The 19,597-nt window shown below is 48.2% G+C and overlaps 4 gene segments (V, D, J or C); all 4 read right to left on the bottom strand.

The window, feature by feature from the left end:
• Positions 1–2,736: 2,736 nt before the first annotated feature.
• Positions 2,737–3,555, bottom strand: LOC128628086 (immunoglobulin lambda variable 5-39-like). The segment is given in 3 exon segments: positions 2,737–2,772; positions 2,983–3,335; positions 3,450–3,555. Coding segments are annotated over 3 exon segments (435 nt in total).
• Positions 3,556–8,743: 5,188 nt separating this feature from the next.
• On the bottom strand, positions 8,744–9,551 carry LOC119064895 (immunoglobulin lambda variable 6-57-like). The segment is given in 2 exon segments: positions 8,744–9,327; positions 9,448–9,551. Coding segments are annotated over 2 exon segments (594 nt in total).
• Positions 9,552–12,848: 3,297 nt separating this feature from the next.
• LOC119064896 (probable non-functional immunoglobulin lambda variable 5-48) lies at positions 12,849–13,391 on the bottom strand. The segment is given in 2 exon segments: positions 12,849–13,201; positions 13,312–13,391. Coding segments are annotated over 2 exon segments (399 nt in total).
• A 3,264-nt stretch (positions 13,392–16,655) lies between these two features.
• LOC119064919 (immunoglobulin lambda variable 6-57-like) lies at positions 16,656–17,335 on the bottom strand. The segment is given in 2 exon segments: positions 16,656–17,111; positions 17,232–17,335. Coding segments are annotated over 2 exon segments (487 nt in total).
• Between the last annotated feature and the right edge of the window lie 2,262 nt (positions 17,336–19,597).

The following is a 19,597-nucleotide window of genomic DNA, read 5'->3' as shown; positions in this document are numbered from 1 at the left end:
AAAACTTTTAATACAATGTTGAAAGTAGTGGTGAGTGGTGACATCTTTGCTTCTTTCTATTTTAGCTAAAAAGCTTATTAGCATACATTAGCATAATGTTAGCTACAGGTTGTTTGTACATGTATTTCCTTCTATTTTGAGCTTGTGTGAGTTTTTATTGTGAATGGATTTTGAATTTCGTCAAATGTTTTCTCTGCATCAATTGATATGTTTACCTGTTTTATCTTCTTCATCCTGTTGATGTGATGAATTACACTAATTGACTTTTGAATATTGAACATACCTGAGATAAATGCCACTTGCTCATGGTTATATAATGCTTTACATATTTTTATATTCAATTGGCTAACATTTTGTGGAGGATTTTTGCACCTCTTCCCATGAGTGATATTGATCTATTATAATTTTTTTGTCATGTTTTTAACCAGTTTTGGAATTAGGTTAATGCTGTTCTCGCAAAATGAGTTAGGAAGCATTCCATTCGCTTCTATTTTCTAGAAGAGCCTGTGGAGGACTGGTGTAATTTTTTCTTAAATGTTTGGTGGAATTCACCAGTGATCCCACTTGAGCTTGGTTTCCTGCCATTTTGGAAGGTTATCAATTATTGATTCAATTTTCCAAATTGAAGTTGTAAACTTGTTCAGATTGTTCCTTCTTGAGTGAGCTTTGAGTAGACTGTGTCTTTCAAAGACTTACTTAGTGTATTCCTGTGTTATCATTTCAATGTTTATGGGATCAGTACTCTTCCTTTCTTTTGTAATATTAGTAATTTATATCATCTCTCTTTTTCTTAGTGTAGCTAGAGGTCTATCACTTACCTTTTCAAAGAACCAGCTTTTGATTTTCTTGATATCCTCTACTAAGTATTTCCAATTTCAATGATTTATGTCTTGATATTTATCATTTATTTTCCTCTGCTATTCTTTATTTAATGTGTACTTCTCTTTCTAGTTTTCCAAAGTGGAAGCTTGTATTACCAATTGTAGATCCTTCTTTTATCTACTATATGTATTCAATCAATGTTTTTTTCTAAGCATCAATTTTGCCATGTCTCACAAATTTTGATGCTTTATTTTCATTTATTTCAATTTTTTCAAAATTCTCTTGACATTTCCTCTTTGGTGCATGTGTTATTCAGAAATGTATTATAGAATTTCCAAGTGTTTGTGAGATTTTCCAGCTGCTTTTTGCTGATTTCTAGTTTAACTCTGTTTTGATCTGAGGCAGATAGTGGACACAGTCTTAAGGATGACCGTGGAGTCCCCTGTTTCTCCTTGGCATTCTAACAGTTTTTGCCTCAAATATTGGGACACTCCACTGTTAGAGGATCATTTGTCTTGAGGCCCATCCTTGTGGAGGGCCCTCCACAAAAGTGTGGAGTTTCCCTTATGAGTTGCCCCCTCACCCCCAGGAGTTCTTAACCCTAAGAATTGTCCACCTCCAGCAATTCATCAACACAGTTTAGGTTTTCCTACTGAGAACTGCTCATCATGGAGGTTTCTGCTCCAACAAGTTGTGATTCTCTGTATTCACTGGCCTGTCTCCACAGTTTTGGGGTCCGTGACCTCACCTCTCTGAAGGATGTCAGAAGAGTTATTGATTTTCCTTGTCAGATTCTCACCTGTTAGGATGGAGTGACTACTTCCAAGTTCCTTCCCTGTTGGATCAAAACTGGGAGTCTTTTCAGTAACCTTTTCAGAAGACTGTTAAGGAAGAAGTTACACACCCACAAATGAACAACATATATGGCAAAGCTAATTCAGTCTTAATACCACCCACGTAAAGATGGGAAAACCCTTAAGAAGCCTCAAGTCTGTGCTTGCAGAGTAAGTATTCTATGTCCCTCAAAGGAAGAACCACTCTCCTTATGAAGCTACCAGACCTTCCAGCTCCATCACTACCTTCGATCCCCACACAAAGATCAGGGATTGGAATAGAGAGACCCTGAAGACCTCGGTTGTGGAGGATACAGTGACTTTTCTTCTTCTCACAGGTGGCAGGGTCTGTGGGTCCTCACCTGTACTTGCTCTGGTTAAAGTTCCCCCAGGAGCCCACAGGTCATATGAGAACCTCATCAATGTCTGCACAAACGTCCACTCTGCTCCTCTCTGCATTCAAAGAGACCTCCCCTCTGAGTCTAAACTGTCTGTGTGGTTGACATTACCTCCTCCAGGCTCCCTGCATAATGCAGCCAGGGCTGACCCAGGCTAAACAGGAGTGTCCAGTGGCCATTTGTGGTGGTGAACAGGAGGCAGCACTGCCCATTCTTGTCACTCCCATGTGCCCAGGTACACACTCAGTGACCTGTTTCCCTTGTCCCAGGAACTCTATCCACCAGGCTGATGTGGTAAATACTATATGCTCCTGCTACAGAAAAGGCCACTGACATGCAGGGAAATCCAGAAGTGTGTCCATGATGTGTATCCAGGGCTTGAAACATCTAGGTTTTCAATCCAGACTTTTTCAGATGAAAAACAAGTTCTTTTCCAATTTCCTTCCTCTGTTGGTTGAGTCCTAGAAATGGAGAGAAAGGAAGGATCTGGAGTTGAAAAAGAAATAGGAAGATAATATTTCTGAAGTACCTGGTCCTAGAATAAGCACACTTTGTGGTAACAGCAATTGCAGGAGCAAGAATTAGCACTGCTAATCTAACATGAATTTAATGAGAATTTCGTATGATCCTCCCACAACCCTATGAAGTAGATAACATTCTGCTCTTTTTTCCCAGGTGAGAGCTCAAACATTAAGTTCTTCTCGGAGCTGGGAAGTGAACTGTGGACAACAAGAGGACGGGGTGTGTAGGGCCAGCATCTCTGCTGACCTGGATATGGCTGTGCCCAAAGCTTCCTGTCCCAGAACTGAGGAATGTTTATGAGCTCTGTCTGGGCAAGTGTGAGAGCTCAGTCAGTGCAGGGGAAGTAGGAGGCACCTCCCAGGCTTCCTTTATGAGCAGAGAAGAGCAGTAAGGAGGTTTTGTCTCACTTCCACATAGGTCAGAAGCACTGTGTAAGTTTTAGAGTTGCTATGATATGTAGCACAGTAATAGTTGGCCTCATCCTCAGGCTGCAGCCCAGAGATGAGCAGGAGCCCTGCATTGGCTGACATGTCTTTGGTGCCAGAGAAGCGGCTGGGGACTCCAGAGCCCTGGTACTTGTCTGAGTCTGATTTAAATCTCAGGAGAAACCGGGGAGGGTTCCCTGGCTTTTGCTGGAACCAGCGTATGTTGTAGCCACCAACATTGAAGCCACTGCTGAGGGTGCAGGTGAGTCTTGCTGTGGCTCCAGGAGACGCAGAGAGGGAGGGTGGCTGAGTCAGCACAGGCTGGGACAGCGAAACTGCAAACAGATACTGGTCAGTGATGGGGCAGAACCAGGGGAAGTTACTCAGGAGATGGAGCAGGAAGAGAATAAAACAGAACAGAGGTCTGGTACCCCAAGGCCCACACCTACCTGTGCAGTGAGAAAGGAGCACGAGGAGGAGAGGGGTCCAGGCCATGGTGCACACAGCCCCTGAGCCCACAGTGGGGCTGGGCTGCCCAGGCCTCCTTTTCTCCCCACCCTCTCCTGAGTGACAGGCAAGAGGAGGGGCTGTTCATGCAAATGTGTGTCCTGCCAGGGACTGTCCAGCCCCTGGCTGAGCTCTGGTGCTGGAGCTCAGCTCACACTTCAGACTGAGGGGGATGGAGGCTGACTTCACCCCTTGGGATGCCCCTGAGAGGAATCACCACTTGAGACATCACAGAGGATCCTTCTCAGGAGATATCATCAGGCCCCAGAGGACACAGCTGCCGAGTCCCCGTCAGTGAGTACAGGTTCCAACTGCCAGACCCAGGCTCCTATTAGTGAATAGTCCCTAATGAGCAGCTTAGTTAGGCACCACAGGGCTGTCCCACAGCGCTCCCTGCTGATGGCTGTAGCAACACCTCCAACATGACCCAGAGCACAGGCTGGTTTCTGGGCCTTGGCAGGTCACATAGTCTGTTCACACACCCAGGGTCTGGTTCCCAGACACCATGACTCTGATACACTGTACTGGTTACTGTAGCTCCTCACACCCAGGAATCCACAGCTGTGGGATGTACAAACTTGCACATAAATGACAAATTAATTTATTTTCACCCCCCACTGCCCATATTGCAAGAGTAAATGCACAGTGACCTTCACATCCAATGTCATCAATGGGGAGGCCACTCGTGGTTTGAAGGCTCATACGGGCTGCTCAGTGCATTTGCCAGGAACACACTCAGGGGCAGGTGCAGAGGAGGCCTATCAGCAAACATCTCGTCATGGGATGCACCCACAGTCTTAATAGATGTGATTCAATTGAGTGATAGGTAAAGAGAATGGCTTTTGAAGGGCTCACATTTAATAATGGAAAGTGTACCATTCTAATTCATTTTAGGAATTAATCTTTATTCTTTTTTTCCTTAATTTTTAATATATTTTATTGATTATGCCATTACAGTTGTTCTATCCCTCTTCATTCCCCTCTACCCTGCACACCCCCTCCCCCACCATTCCCCCCCTTTAAGTTATGACTATGTGTCTCAAGTTCTTTAGACTCAATATTTCCCCTACTATTCTTGCCCTCCCCCTATCTATTTTCTACTGCACCGTCTATGCTACTTATTTTCTGTACCTTCCCCCCCCTTCTCCTTCTCCCACTCCCCTGTTGCTAACCCTCCATGTGATCTTCATTCCTATGGTTCAGCTCCTGATCTAGCTATCCTCTTAGTTTGCTTTTGTTTTAGGTGTGGTTGTGAATAACTGTGAGCTTGCTGTCCTTTCACTGTTCATCTTTTTGTATCTTCTTTTTCTTAGGTAAGTCCCTTTAACATTTCATATAATAAGGGCTTGGTGATGATGAACTTCTTGAATTTGATCTTATCTGAGAAGCACTTTATCTGCCCTTCATTCTAAATAAAAGCTTTGCTGGATAGAACAATCTTGGATGTAGGTCTTTGGATTTCATGCCTTGGAATACTTCTTTCCAGCCCCTTCTTGTCTGCAAGGTCTCTTTTGAGAAATCCGCTGACAGTCTGATGGGAACTCCTTTGTAGGTGACTTTCCCCTTATCTCTTGCTGCTTCTAGGATTCTCTCCTTCATTTTAATCTTGGCCGATGTAATGATGATGTGCCTTGGTGTGTTCCTTCTTGGGTCCAACTTCTTTGGGACTCTCTGAGCTTCCTGGAACTCCTGGAAGTCTATTGCCTTTGCCAGATTAGGTAAATTCTCCTTTATTATTTGTTCAAATAAGTTTTCTACTCATGGCTGTTCCTCTTCCCCTTCAGGCACCCCTATAATTCTGATGTTGCAACGTTCAAAGATGTCCTGGAGGTTCCTAAGCCTCTGCTCATTTTTTTGAATTTTTGTTTCTACATTCTTTTCTGTTTGGTCATTTTTTTCCTCTTTCTGGTCCACTCCTTTGATTTGAGTCCCAGTTTCCTTTCCATTACTATTGGTTTCCTGTGCATTTCCTTTTATTTCAATTAGTTTAGCCTTCATATGTTCCTCTAATTTGTGACTAAAATCAACCAGTTCTGTGAGGATCCTGATCACCAGTGTTTTGAACTGTGCATCTGAAAGTTTGGCTATTTCTTCATTGCTTAGATTTATCGGCTCTGGGGCTCTAAGTTCTTCCTGAGCCATGTTTTGATATGTTCGTGCCTGTTAGGTATGAGGAGCAGAGCCTTAGTTGTTCACCAGGGTGGGGCCACCCAGGTCACTGGTTTGTGAAGCTGTAGGTGCGGTCAGGTCAGAGAGAGGCCACCCAGGCCGCTGGTGTGTGACTCTATAGGTGGGGGCGGGGTCAGAGAGGGACAATGGCGGTCCCCTCTGCTGCTTCCTGCCACTGAGGCCTGCACGGTCTGTCTCACCGCTCCCTCCTTCACCAGTTTATCGGTTTGGCTGAAGGGTTTGTTGTTGTCAGACTTCCGTGAAGTTCAATTTTCTGTGGTTTTGGCTGCATTTTTGTTGCTAAAACTTTGTTGTTTTTAAACTTGGTTGTGGGAGGAGGCACAGTGCTTCTACCTATGCCTCCACCTTGGCCGAAGTCCTTTTTTTCTTATTTTTTATTCTTAGTGTTTTGCACACCTGCGTATTCTGTTTCTTGTTAGGATTTTCTCTTAGGTGATTTCACATTTGTTTTTATTTTTTTAAAGATTTTTACTTATTTATCTTTAGAGGGGAAGGGAAGGAGAGAGGAGGAGAAACATCAATGTATGTTTGCCTTTCATGCATCCCCTGCTGGGAACTGGCCTTCAGGGAACTGGCCTGCAACCCAGGCATGTGCCCTGACTGGGAATCGAATCACGATTGTCTGGTTCGCAGGCCCGCGCTTAATCCGCTGAGCTACACTAGCCAGGGCACATTTGTGTTCCTCTAATTTGTGACTAAATTAGTTTTCTTACTCATTGTCCCACTTTAGTAACAAGATACCAGTTAGGTGAGATGTGTTTGCAGATGTGCTGAGTGTCTGGGAAGTTGGAGGCAGAGACCAACAGGTCCCTCTGTACCCAGATCCACCTGTGCTTTACCTGTGCCCAAGGTCCCATGGCCCTACAGGTCTAGATTCATGGGGACTCCTAGGCAGTGACCCTGACCAAGGTCACCTGCTCACCTGGTGCACTGTGTTCTCAAGGCACTCCAGGGATCTTTCTCATTCACCTCAGACAGGTCACCCCCTGCTCAAAACCCTCAGGGGCTCCCCACTAATGTTTGCACAGAACCCCAACTCCTGAGCTACCCTCAGGGAGCTTCATGGTGGGCCAGGCTTCTCCACCCACCACGCTGCCCTTCCACGTGCTCTCAGACCCCCAACTCCCCCACTTCCCTGTTACTTCATATCCTGGACTCCACTCCCATCATGATGTTCAAGGTGACTGTTACTCTGATGTTTGGAGGGAAATAGGATTGAACTTGAAATCATGGTGACAGCTCACGTTTGGCCAAACTGAGTGGCTCCCAGTAGAAATAGGGCACACACTGGTCATTATGGACAGAATAAGAGAATTAATATGACAATGTTGAAGTCACACAAACTATAGACAAGAGTTCAAAGAAACACCTGCATTGATTACAGCACTTCAACCCCCATGCATGGGACTCATCTCACTTAATCTCCTACCCTCTGTATCTACTGACTTTTAAACACAAACACACAGAGCCCGGGCTGGTGTGACTCAGTGGATTGAGTGCCAGCCTGCAAACCAATGGGTCTCTGATTTGATTTCTAGTCAAGGCAAATGCTTGCTTTGCGGGCCAGGTCTCTGGTAGGGGGCACTCAGGTAGGAGACAACCACACATTCATGTTTCTTTTTCTTTCTCCCTCCCTCCTTCTACCTCTCTCAAAATAAATAGATAAAATCTTTCAAAAAACAGAAACATACAACATGTCCCTTCATCAGCACATGTTCTAGCATGAATACCCATGTATGTCCCCAAACATTGGCACGGGACAGCAATGGTTACCACCTCCTGTCACATAAGTGTACGTGTGTAGAAATCTCCAACATGGTTGGCTGATTGCTGTGCTAAGAGAGGGAAGGGGGAGCAGGCCTCCTGTGTTGGGAGTCATGAGGTTCAGGGGTGACACGTGTGAGCAGAAGGAAGTCCAGACCAGCACACACGGCCTCCGACCATCATTTATCGTCTTCCTGCACCCACGTCACAGGGAAGAATCCAGTCTTTGTTCACACAGAGATTTCAAACCCACGGTTCTTCCTCCGTGACTTTCCCCAGTAGAGTCCATTGTGGGACTTTGGGTTGAGAGGTTGAATATTACATTTCATTGATCACATGGTGGACTGACTATTAGCTGTGGGTTAGTCCCAGGTGACAACTGATGACCTTACAGACTGTTATTGAAGTGAAAGGTGAGCAGACAAGCAAACAACCACTGTGCCCTGGGCAGGTCACGTGCTACTGGGGGTTGTGACCTCAGTATCACCCCCTCTCCCACCCACTGCTCCTGTATGTGCTCCAGGACCAACCCGGACCTGACCCCAAGGTCATGTGACCCTGTTATGTGTCCATTCATGTCTGTGTCTCAGGATTGAAATGCACTCCCTGAGACAGTAAATGAAAACATATAACATATGTGACCTTCAATGTGTAAAATTTCAATATATCAACTGCATATGTATTTTGGCCAAAAATTGTACTTCACTTATGAATTTCTGTTTGGATTTTGTTTGGTCCTTTGAATCTTTATTATATTAGTTTCCATTAACATTTATTCCCTTATACCCTCCTCACCCCTGCAATCACCACACTGTTGTCCATGCAGAGATGAGTCCTCTCCTTTTACTAAATTGGTCCACTCCCTGGCCTCACCCTCTTTCCACTAGCTGTCCTCCTGGGGTCCTTCGCATTGGTTGATAGGAGTTTCCATGTGACTGGGTCACAGGTTCTGACTTCTCCTGAGTCTGGGTAACTCTTTTGTCTCACAGACAGGAACTCAGAAGCACAGAGAGACGGTACATTAGTCTCTGTCCAGCTGACTGGCATGAACAGGACTCAGAGGCAAAGAATGCCTAACAGCTGAAAACACTCATTTAACCACATGGTTCTCACCCTGAGGTCATTGGGCCCGCTTGGCAACTATTTGGAAATCTGGAGGTGATGTCATGGGTCATAACTTAACAAGAGGGTGTCACTGTCATCTATGAGCAGACTCCAAAGGACACATCTGACTGTCCCACATGCACAGAGCAGATCCTCCACAAGCACTGACCCACCCCATTCCACAAACCCAAAGGCTCACACACCCTGCTCTGAACTAACTCACCCTCAGGAACTCATTGTACAGGAAATAGGCAACCAACCTCCCTGACATGGGGAAAGTTGGAAAGAAAATAGAGGGGCACAGAAACCTGCAATCTCTACACACACTTTCCAGCAGGAGAAGAAGAGGGCACCCTGCTTGCTGGGGACAGGCTGAGTGCAGACCCAGAAGGGGAAGCTCTGGGGGTTTGGGTCTCACTTCCCCCTCAGTCTGCAGCACTGTGTGATTGTAGCTACCACCACTACCATAGTAAGACTGACAGTAGTAGTCAGCCTCATCCTCAGGCTGCAGCCCCGAGATGGTCAGGGAGGCAGAGTTGGAGGAGCTGTCAATGGAGCCAGAGAACCGATCCGGGACCCCAGAGGGTCTTTTGTCATCATCATAGATCACAGTGGTGGGGCCCCTGCCTGGGCGCTGTTGGTACCAGTACACATAACTGCTCCCAATGTTGCCGCTGCTGCGGGTGCAGGAGATGGTGGCCGTCTGTCCTGGAGACCCCGACACAGAGCCTGGCTGAGTCAGCACAAACTGGGCCCAAGACCCTGCAAGGAGGAGCCACACAGAGATCAGTGAGGAAGGACACCCCTGTTCCCAGGGAGGGAGGAGTGTCATCAACCCTGGGGACAAAGTGGTGCCCTCCCAGAATTCCCCTCAGGCCCCACCTGTGCAGTGAGCCAGGACAGTGAGGAGAAGTGGAGCCCAATCCATGATGTGAACACCCCTCAACTCTGCTTCCTGAGCCCCACAGCCAGCCCTGAGTCTTCAGACTTTTATGTCAGCCTAAGGCTTGAGTGGAACGTCATTATGCAAATCTTCCCTTTTATTGGCTATACAAGCCCTTCCTTTAACCTAAGCCAGGGCTCCTGCTGAGAAGAAGAGATCACAGGAGTGGGAGGGCTTCAGGCCAAAGATAACACAGGAAGCTGGCAAGAGGCAGGGGCAGGACTCTCTGCTGAGGAGTGTGGGGCATGGACGCCCTCTGGTGGAAAGCAGGAGACATGGCACCCTCGAGCAGGTGCTGCTACTCAGGGTTCCTGCACTGCTCCTGGCCCTGACCCTGAACTTCTCCAGTCCCAGCCTTTTCAGATTGGGTCCAGATAATTAAAAATGTGCATGTTAGCTTCGTTCATGTCTTTCTCTGGACTGAACAGTCATTTATTGATACTGCAAATCACATTGTTTAATTGTACAAATACACAGTTTATTGATTTATTCACCTATTGAAGGACATAGCAGTTGCTTCTAAGTTTTAACAACAGGAATAAATAAGATGTAGCTTTATGTACATATGCTCATTTGAACACAAGTGACTGAAGAATAAAGATCTGGTAGAGTGATTTCTGTGTTGTATCACACAAGAGTGTATTTAACTTTGTGAGAAAGTGCCTTCAAAGGTGCCCATGGCTGGTGTGTCCCCGCTGCACCAATGAGAGTCCCTGTCGCCCCACAGCCTGGGAGCCTCTGCTGTGGTCAGTGTGCAAGTGTTGGCCGTGCTCATGGCAACCTGGTGGTCCCTCGTTGTTACACATGTGATTTCCCAGTAACACCTTAGGTTCACCATCTTTTCACTTTGTTCTCCCATTTGTACATGTTCCTTAGTGATAAGGCTGTTCAGAACTGCTCATTGATGCAAGGGGCAGTGAGGTAGCCTTCCCCCACATGTGGGGATTCAAGGGCTCTGCAAAGGTCTTAAATCTGGTGAAAACAAATTCTCTGTGGTTTCAAAGCTCAGAGAAGTATGAGTGAATCCCAGGCTGGTACCAGGGATCATGCAGGTTGCTGTGCATGTGTTAGCTGGGTGTGAATAAGGGATGGAGGGAAGTAAAGGGAATCAGACATGATTAAGCCAAATCAGCTGGGGAGTTTCACTTTGTTTCCTTCTCCAGAAAGCCACACTTCCCTCTCCCCAGGGGGTGGCAGCATTTTTTCTCCAAGGGGATTAACACCCTCAACTCTCCTTATAGGAGGAGTATCCTGGCTGCCAAGGAACAAAGAGACTTCTACTCTCTCTCTCTCTTTCTCTCTCTCTGTCTATCTCTCCTCCTCCTCCTCTCAGAAAAACGAAATCACCCCATTTGTTCACTATCTCCATAGCAACACTGTGGGTCTACCAGCCAAGCAGGGCCCACCCCAGATGGTGTGGCCCTTAAATACTCAGTTCTAATACAAGTCAGAAACTCTGGATACTGGTCTTTCTCCTGGCCTTGCAGAGGCACTGTTGAATGTTTTCCATGGCAGGACAGACAGACATGTGACACAGGGGCAGCCTTGTATGTGCACTCAGATAGATCTCACCACCCCACAGTCTCCCACCCATGTGTCTGAGACACGATTTTCTCTTGACCCCATGGAGCAACACCGGAGCACAAATGCCCACCTGGTCTTCTGGGGTCTCACTTGCTGCACTCAGGCCTTTTCCGACCCCATTCAGCACTGGGGGCTCTTTTGCTCTGGAAGCAAAGCAGTTCTGTGTGCACTGGGGGAACCATACCTTCAAAAGGAGATATTTTCATTGACACCACAAAGAAATAACTGAGAAAATGAGATCCTTTGGTTTTAAGAGCACAAGCGACACTGGAATCATAATACAGGGCTGGTGTTGGACACAGTCAAGGACAGGGGACTCATGAACCAGACAGGGGCAGGGAAGGCAGATTTGTCACATGCCCCCATGGAGCAGGCCATCTTTGTGCCATTGGGTCACGTTCGGCTCTGTAACAACAATCGTCAGCATCTTCTAAGGCTGGAGCCCAGCGGTGTTCACAGTGGTTTTGGTGATTTAACAGAATTCAGACACTGAGACTCAAAACACTGGTCAGTCTCTCACTGTTCTTCTAGGTCACAAATGTGGGGGCTCTACATGGGAGCCCTTGGAGACATTGCCATGGTCACCCTCAATGTGTCTGCTGCTTCCTGTGCAGGAGAAGCTCACCTGGGGTCTGGGCTCATCAGCAGCTTCATGGGGGAGGACACACAGGCACACACTGGGGACTTCCTGCTCCTGATGTCCTGCAGCCCAGCTCACAGCCTGGATGGCTGGAGAGCCCAGGGAAGTGTGAGAGGACAGGGGGACAGTCAGTGCCTGTGGGCTCAGGAGAACCCACTGACAGTCATGAGGTCCCCAGTCATGGAGGGTGTCCAAGGGCCCAGTGTCCACGGTCAGTCTGAAGGGCCTGGGGTTGTGGACACGTTGAAGAGCTAATAAAAGGTTGTCACTTATGACATTCATTCGTGGGTGACAGTGACTGTCTGGGTCATCATTTGTACTTGCAGACACAGTATTGTGAGATAATAGAGAATATATATATTGGTCTCAGCCTCCCGGACCTTGACATTTCCTGGGTGACAGGTGTTCCTTTTGTTCTAAAGAGGTGACTCTGGGTGGGCTCCTGGGTGAGGACTGGACACTCATAGACAGAGGCACGATTCGAAGCCTGGAATTTTCAGACATGCCACCATTTCCTTGAGGAGGGAGAGGGGGTCAGCTGGAGTCAAAAAATTAATTGAAACCAAGTTAGGGACTGTGGGAGCCTTCAAGTTAAAGGGAAGAATTCATGTGACACCGGAGACATCCTGCTTGTGACTGTCGCCTGAAGGTCAGGCAGTTCTGGTGCGAGTTGAGCCTTCACTGTGGACTTGACACTGTCTCCAGGCAGTCGTCTGAGAGCTGAGTTGTGTAGTGGGACATCCAGCTGGTGTCACAGGAAATTGCTTGTTGTGAAGAAAAATTGCCCACAGTTGGTGACCTGATGTGTCAGAATGGAGGTTCTCTGTAGTACAAAACAAGACACAGCAGGATGAAAGAACCTCAGATTTTACTTAAAAATACTTATTTTGTTAAAATTTACTCCAGACACTGTGGGGAAGGTCAGTCAGGCTTTGTCACCCCTCAGCATGAGTGACCCGGGGACGCCCTGTGCCCTCACTCATGACTGTGCTGCTCCTTCCCCTTCCATGGACATTCTGCTGCACAGGAGCCCACCTTACAGAGGCCTCCACAGAAGCTTCAGTGAGACCCAGAGCCATGACCTCTGGGCCCAGGGGTTTCTGTCTCACTTCCTCTTCATCTGAGCCACTGTGAGCCACTGTAGCTGCTCCCACTGCCATGATATGTAGCACAGTAATAGTCGGCCTCGTCCTCAGGCTGCAGCCCAGAGATGGTCAGGAGCCCTGCATTGGCCGATGCATCCTTGGATCCAGAGAAGCGGCTGGGGACACCCGAGCCCTGGTGCTTCTCTGAGTCTGATTTATACCACAGCAGATACTGGGGAGGGTTCCCAGGCTTCTGCTGGAACCAGTTTATGTAGTAGCCACCAACACTGAAGCCACTGCTGAGGGTGCAGGTGAGTCTGGCTGTGTCCCCAGGAGATGCAGAGAGGGAGGGCGGCTGAGTCAGCACAGGCTGGGACAGGGAACCTGCAGAAACACACAGACACTAGGCAGGGTTGGGCATGGGCCCGCATAATTTTACTTTGAACAGGACAAGACAAATCTCAGTTAGCAGACTCTTCAAGGCCTTTCCCTACCTGTGCAGTGAGAGAGGAGCACGAGGAGGAGAGGAGTCCAGGCCATGGTGCTCACAGCACAGAGCCCACAGTGGGGCTGGGCTGACCAGGCCTCTTTTCTCCACACCCTCTGCCAGGGGAGGGGCTGTCCATGCAAATGTGGGTCCTTCCAGGGGCTGCTCAGCCCCTCCCTGAGCCCTAGTTCTGGAGTTCAGCTCACACCACAGACAGAGAAGGATGTAGGGTAGCTTCACTCCTTGAGAGAATTGTACAGGGTTTCACTTCCTGAGACATCACAGAGGGACCTTTCTCTGGGGATATTATCGTGCCCCAGAGGACATAGCTGCTGAATCCCCATCAGTGTGCACAGTTTCCAACCACCATGCCCAGGCTGCTATTAGTGAATGGTCCCTAATGAGCAGCCTAGTAGGCACCACAGGGCTGTCCCACCCCGCCTCCTGCTGGCGGTAATCCACACTTCTCTATGGCCCAAGCTTCAGGAGCACACCTGGTTTCTGCAGCTCAGCAGGTCACTGAGTCTGTTCACATATCCAGGGTCTGCTTCCCAGACACAGTGACTCTGAGATACTGTAGTAGTTACTGTAGCATCTCACTTTCAGGGGTCCCCTTCTGGGGAGGCACAAACATGCACTTATATGACTAATTAATTTGTTTCACCTCTAGTGAGGATGCCCAAAAGAAAATGCAAAGTAACCTGCATGTCCAGTGTGACAGACCAGGGGACCATTCATCTGGTCTGAAGGGCTCACTTAGGGTTTTCAGAGACATTTCCAGGAACACACTCAGACTCACATGCAGAGGAGGCAACTCAGCAATCATTTTAAGTCATGTGATGCATGTGTGGTTTTCATAGATCTGATTTGATTCAATGATTGGTAAAGAGAATGGTTTTAAAGGGTTCACATTTAACAGTGGAAAGTGTACTATGCTAATTCATTTTAGGAATTCGGTTTTATTTTTAATTTACTCTTAGTCTTTATTCTTAATGTTCTCATACTTGTGTAGTATATTTCTTGTTAAGGTTTTGTCTTAGGCCACCTAACATTTGTTTATATTTTAAACAAAACTTCCCTTCTTAACTTTCTTACTCATTGTCTCACTTTAGCAGCAAGACAACAGTCAGGTGAGATGCGTTTGCAGACGTGCTGAGTGTCTGGGCAGTTGGAGGCAGAGACCAGCACGTCATCCCTCTCTGCCCAGATCCACCTCTGCTGCACCTGTACCCACCGCCCCGAGGTCCACACATGTCTAGACTCACAGGGACTCCTAGTCAGTGGCTCACCAGGATCACCTGCTCACCTGGGGCGCTGTGTCCTCAAGACACTTGAGGGGTCTTTCTCATGAAGCTCAGACAGGTCACCCCCAGCTCACAACCCTCAGGGACTCCCCATTGCTGTTTGCACAGAACCCCAACTCCTCGGCTCCCCTCAGGAGGCTTCACGTTTGGCCCCATCTCCTCCACACCCACCACACAGCCCTTCCACATGCTCTTGAGCCTCCAGACTTTCCCACTTCCCTGTGACTTCAGATCCCTGACTCCTGTCCCTTCATGGTGCTCAGGTTGTCTCCTCCCCTGTCCTTCAGAAGGAAATAGGCTTAAACTTGAATCATGGTGACAGCACACATGTCAGCCATTCTGAGTGGCTGTCAGTAGTAGGGCACACAGATGTCATCACAGACAGAATTAGAGAACTGATATGACAATGTTGAAGTCACACAAACTATAGAGAAGAGTTCAAAGAACTGCTTATATTGATGTTACCTCCTCAACCCCCATCCATACGACTCCTCTTGTTTAATCCTCTCCCCCCTGTACCTCTCATTCTGCTCCCTCACTGACTACGAGAACACACCCACACATCACGTCCCTTATCAGCACCTGTTGTAGCATAAATATGTATTTATGTGCCAAAACTCTTACATAGGACAGCAACGGGTTCCAACTACTGTCACATAAATGCATGTGTGTAGAGATCTCTAGAATGGTCAGCTAACTGAATGCTGTGCTCAGTGAGAGGAGGAAGGAGGAACAGGGCCCCCTGTGTTTGAGGTTCAGGGATGACACGTGTGAGCAGAAGGAAGTCCAGACCAGCACACACATCCTCGGTCCATCATTTATCCACTTCCTTCACTCACGTCACAAAGAAGAATCCTGTCTCGTTCACACAGACATTTCAAACCCATGGTGCTTCCTCCATGAGTTTCCCCAGTAGAGTCCTTTGTGGGACTTTGGGTCAAATGTGGAGTATTATGTTTCATTGACCAGAGGGTGGATTTGAGCTGTGTGTTAGTCCCAGGTGACAGCTGATGACCTTACAGACCATTATTGAAGTGAAAGGTGAGCAGACAATCAAACAACCACCGTGCCCTGGGCAGGTCACGTGCTCACGGGCATCCTCTTGTCTTCTGTCCTCAGTGTCTGCCCCTCCCCCACCCACTGCCCCTGTCTGTGCTCCAGGACCCACCCGGACCTGACCCTAGGTCACCAGACCCTGTCCTGTGTCCATTCTTTTCAGTGGCTCAGGCTTGAAATGCAGTCCCTGAGAGAGTAAATGAAAATATATAACATATGTTATATGCAATGTGTAAACTTTCAGTATATTAACTGCATATGTATTTTGGCCAAAAGTTGTACTTCACTCACGAATTTCTGTTTGGTTTTTTGTTTGTTTCATTTAATCTTCATTATATTAGTTTCCATTAACATTTATTCTCCTTATATCCTCTTCACCTCAGCAATCACCACACTGTTGTCCATGCCAATGAGTCCTCTTTACTTTTGCTCAATTGCCCCACTCCCTGGCCCCTCCCTCCCTCCACTAGATGTCCTCCTGGGGTCCTTCACACTGATTGACAGGAGTTTCCATGTGACTGGGTCACAGGCTTTGACCTCATTTTAGTCTGTGTAACGTTTTGTCTTACAGACGGGAACTCAGAAGCACAGAGAGACGAGACATCTAGTGTCCATCCAGCTGACGGGCGTGAACAGGACTCAAAGGCCAAGGCTGCCAACAGCTGAGAACACATCCTTTTAACCCAGTGGGTCTCAGCCTGAGCTGATGAGGCCCCCTCAGCAATTATTTGGAAATCTGGAGGTGATGTCATGGGTCATAACTTAACAAGAGGGTGTCACTGTCATCTATGAGCAGACTCCAAAGGACACATCTGAGTGTCCCACATGCACAGAGCAGACCCTCCATGAGCACTGACCCACCCCCATTCCACAAACCCAAAGGCTCACACACCCTGCTCTGAACTAACTCACCCTCAGGAACTCATTGTACAGGAAATAGGCAACCAACCTCCCTGACATGGGGAAAGTTGGAAAGAAAATAGAGGGTCACAGAAACCTGCAATCTCTACACACACTTTCCAGCAGGAGACAGAAGGGGGCACCCTGCTTGCTGGGGACAGGCTGAGTGCAGACCCAGAAGGGGAAGCTCTGGGGGTTTGGGTCTCACTTCCCCCTCAGTCTGCAGCACTGTGTGATTATCACCACTACTATAGTAAGACTGACAGTAGTAGTCGGCCTCGTCCTCAGGCTGCAGCCCCGAGATGGTCAGGGAGGCAGAGTTGGAGGAGCTGTCAATGGAGCCAGAGAACCGATCCGGGACCCCAGAGGGTCTTTTGTCATCTCTCATAGATCACAGTGGTAGGGCCCCTGCCTGGGCGCTGTTGGTACCACTGCACATACTTGCTATCAATGTTGCCGCTGCTGCGGGTGCAGGAGATGGTGACCCTCTGTCCTGGAGACCCCGACACAGAGCCTGGCTGAGTCAGCACAAACTGGGCCCAAGACCCTGCAAGGAGGAGCCACACAGAGATCAGTGAGGAAGGACAGACCCTGTTCCCAGGGAGAGAGGAGATCACTGACCCAGGGGACAAGAAGATGCCCTCTCAGAACTCCCTTCAGGCCCCACCTGTGCAGTGAGCCAGGACAGTGAGGAGAAGTGGAGCCCAATCCATGATGTGAACACCCCCCAACTCTGCTTCCTGAGCCCCACAGCCAGGCCTGAGTCTTCAGACTTTTATGTCAGCCTAAGGCTTGAGTGGGATGTCGTTATGCAAATCTTCCCTTTTATTGGCTGTACAAGCCCTTCCTTTAACCTAAGCCAGGGCTCCTGCTGAGAAGAGGAGATCACAGGAGTGGGAGGGCTTCAGTCCAAAGATGACACAGGAAGCTGGCAAGAGGCAGGGGCAGGACTCTCAGCTGAGGAATGTGAGGCACGGACGCCCTCTGGTGGATAAAGGAGACATGGCACCCTCGGGCCGGTGCTGCTACTCAGGGCTCCTGCACTGCTCCTGGCCCTGACCCTGAACTTCTCCAGTCCCAGCCTTTTCAGATTGGGTCCAGTTAGCTTCCTTCATGTCTTTCTCTGGACTGAACAGTCATTTATTGATACTGCAAATCACATTGTTTAATTGTACAAATACACAGTTTATTGATTTATTCACTTACTGAAGGACATAGCAGTTGCTGTCTAAGTTTTAATCACAGGAATAAATAAGATGTAGCTTTAAGTACATATGCTCATTTGAACACAAGTGACTGATTTAGATAAAGACCTAGGACAGTGATTTCTGGGTTGCGTCACACAAGAGTTGTTTAACTTTGTGAAAAACGGACAAAGTGCCTTCAAAGGTGCCCATGGCTGGTGTCTCCCAGCTGCACCAATGAGAGTCTCCCTGTCACCCCACAGCCTGGGAGCCTCTGCTGTGGTCAGTGTGCAAGTGTTGGCCGTGCTCATGGGAACCTGGTGGTCCCTCGTTGTTACACATGTGATTTCCCAGTAACACCTTAGGTTCACCATCTTTTCACTTTGATCTCCCAGTTGTACATGTTCCTTAGTAATAAGGCTGTTCAGAACTGCTCATTGGTGCAAGGGGCAGTGAGGTAGCATTCCCCCACAGGTGGGAATTCAAGGGCTCTGCAAAGGTCTTAAATCTGGTGAAAACAAATTCTCTGTGGTTTCAAACCTCAGAGAAGTATGAGTGAAGCCCAGGCTGGTACCAGAGATCATGCAGGTAGCTGTGCACATGTTAGCTGGGTGTGAATAAAAGAAGGAGGGAAGCAAAGGGAATCAGACATGATTAAGCCAAATCAACTGGGGGGTTTCCATTTCTTTGCTTAGCCAGGAAGCTACAGTTCCCTCTCCCCAGGGGGTGGCAGCATTTTCCCTCCAAGGGGATTAACACCCTCAACTCCCCCTGTAGGAGGAGCATCCTGGCTCCCAAGGAACAAAGAGACCTCTGCTCTCTCTCTCTCATTCTATCTCTCTCTCTCTCTCAGAAACACGAAGTCACCCATTTGTTCACTATCTCCATAGCAACACTGTGGGTCTACTAGCCAAGCAGGGCCCACCCCAGATGGTGTGGCCCTTAAATACTCAGTTCTAATACAAGTCAGAAACTCTGGATACTGGTCTTTGTTCTTGCCTTGCTAAAGGCACTGTGGAATGTACTCCATACCTGGACAGACAGACACGTGACACAGGGCCAGCCTTCCATTTGAACTCAGATAAATCTCACCACCCCACAGTCTCCCACCCATGTGTCTGAGACATGGTTTTCTCCCAACCCCATGGAGCAACACCGGAGCACAAACGCCCACCTGGTCATTCTGGGGTCTCAGGTGCTGCACTCAGGCCTCTCCCGACCCCACTCAGCACTGGGGGCTCTTTTGCTCTGGAAGCAAAGCAGTTCTGTGTGCACTGGGGGACCATACCTTCAAAAGGAGATATTTTCATTGACATCACAAAGAAATAACTGAGAAAATGAGATCCTTTTGTTTTAAGAGCACAAGTGACACTGGAATCATGATTCAGGCCTGGTGTTGGTCACAGGCAAGGACAGGGGCCTCATGAACCAAGCAGGGGCAGGGAAGGCAGATTTGTCACATGTCCCCATGGAGCAGGCCATCTTTGTGCCATTGGGTCGCGTTCGGCTCTGTAACAATTGTCAGCATCATCTAACGCTGGAGCCCAGAGGTGATCACAGTGGTTTGGGTGATTTAACAGAATTCAGAGAATGAGACTCAAAACACTGGACGGTCTCTCCCAGCACTTCTAGGTCACAAATGTGGGGGCTCTACCTGGGAGCCCTTGGAGACATTGCCATGGTCACCCACAATGTGTCTGCTGCTTCATGTGCAGGAGAAGTTCACCTGGGATCTGGGCTCATCAGCAGCTTCATGGGGGAGGACACACAGGCACACACTGGGGACTTCCTGCTCCTGATGTCCTGCAGCCCAGCTCTCAGCCTACATGGCTGGAGAACCCAGGGGAGT

The sequence above is a fragment of the Artibeus jamaicensis genome, unplaced genomic scaffold, assembly GCF_021234435.1.
Source record: "Artibeus jamaicensis isolate MK-2021 breed Jamaican fruit bat unplaced genomic scaffold, CSHL_Jam_final contig_525, whole genome shotgun sequence".
NCBI lineage: Eukaryota > Metazoa > Chordata > Mammalia > Chiroptera > Phyllostomidae > Artibeus > Artibeus jamaicensis.
The sequence above is the reverse complement of the archived record's forward strand: the minus strand, read 5'-3'. Positions and strand labels throughout refer to the sequence as shown.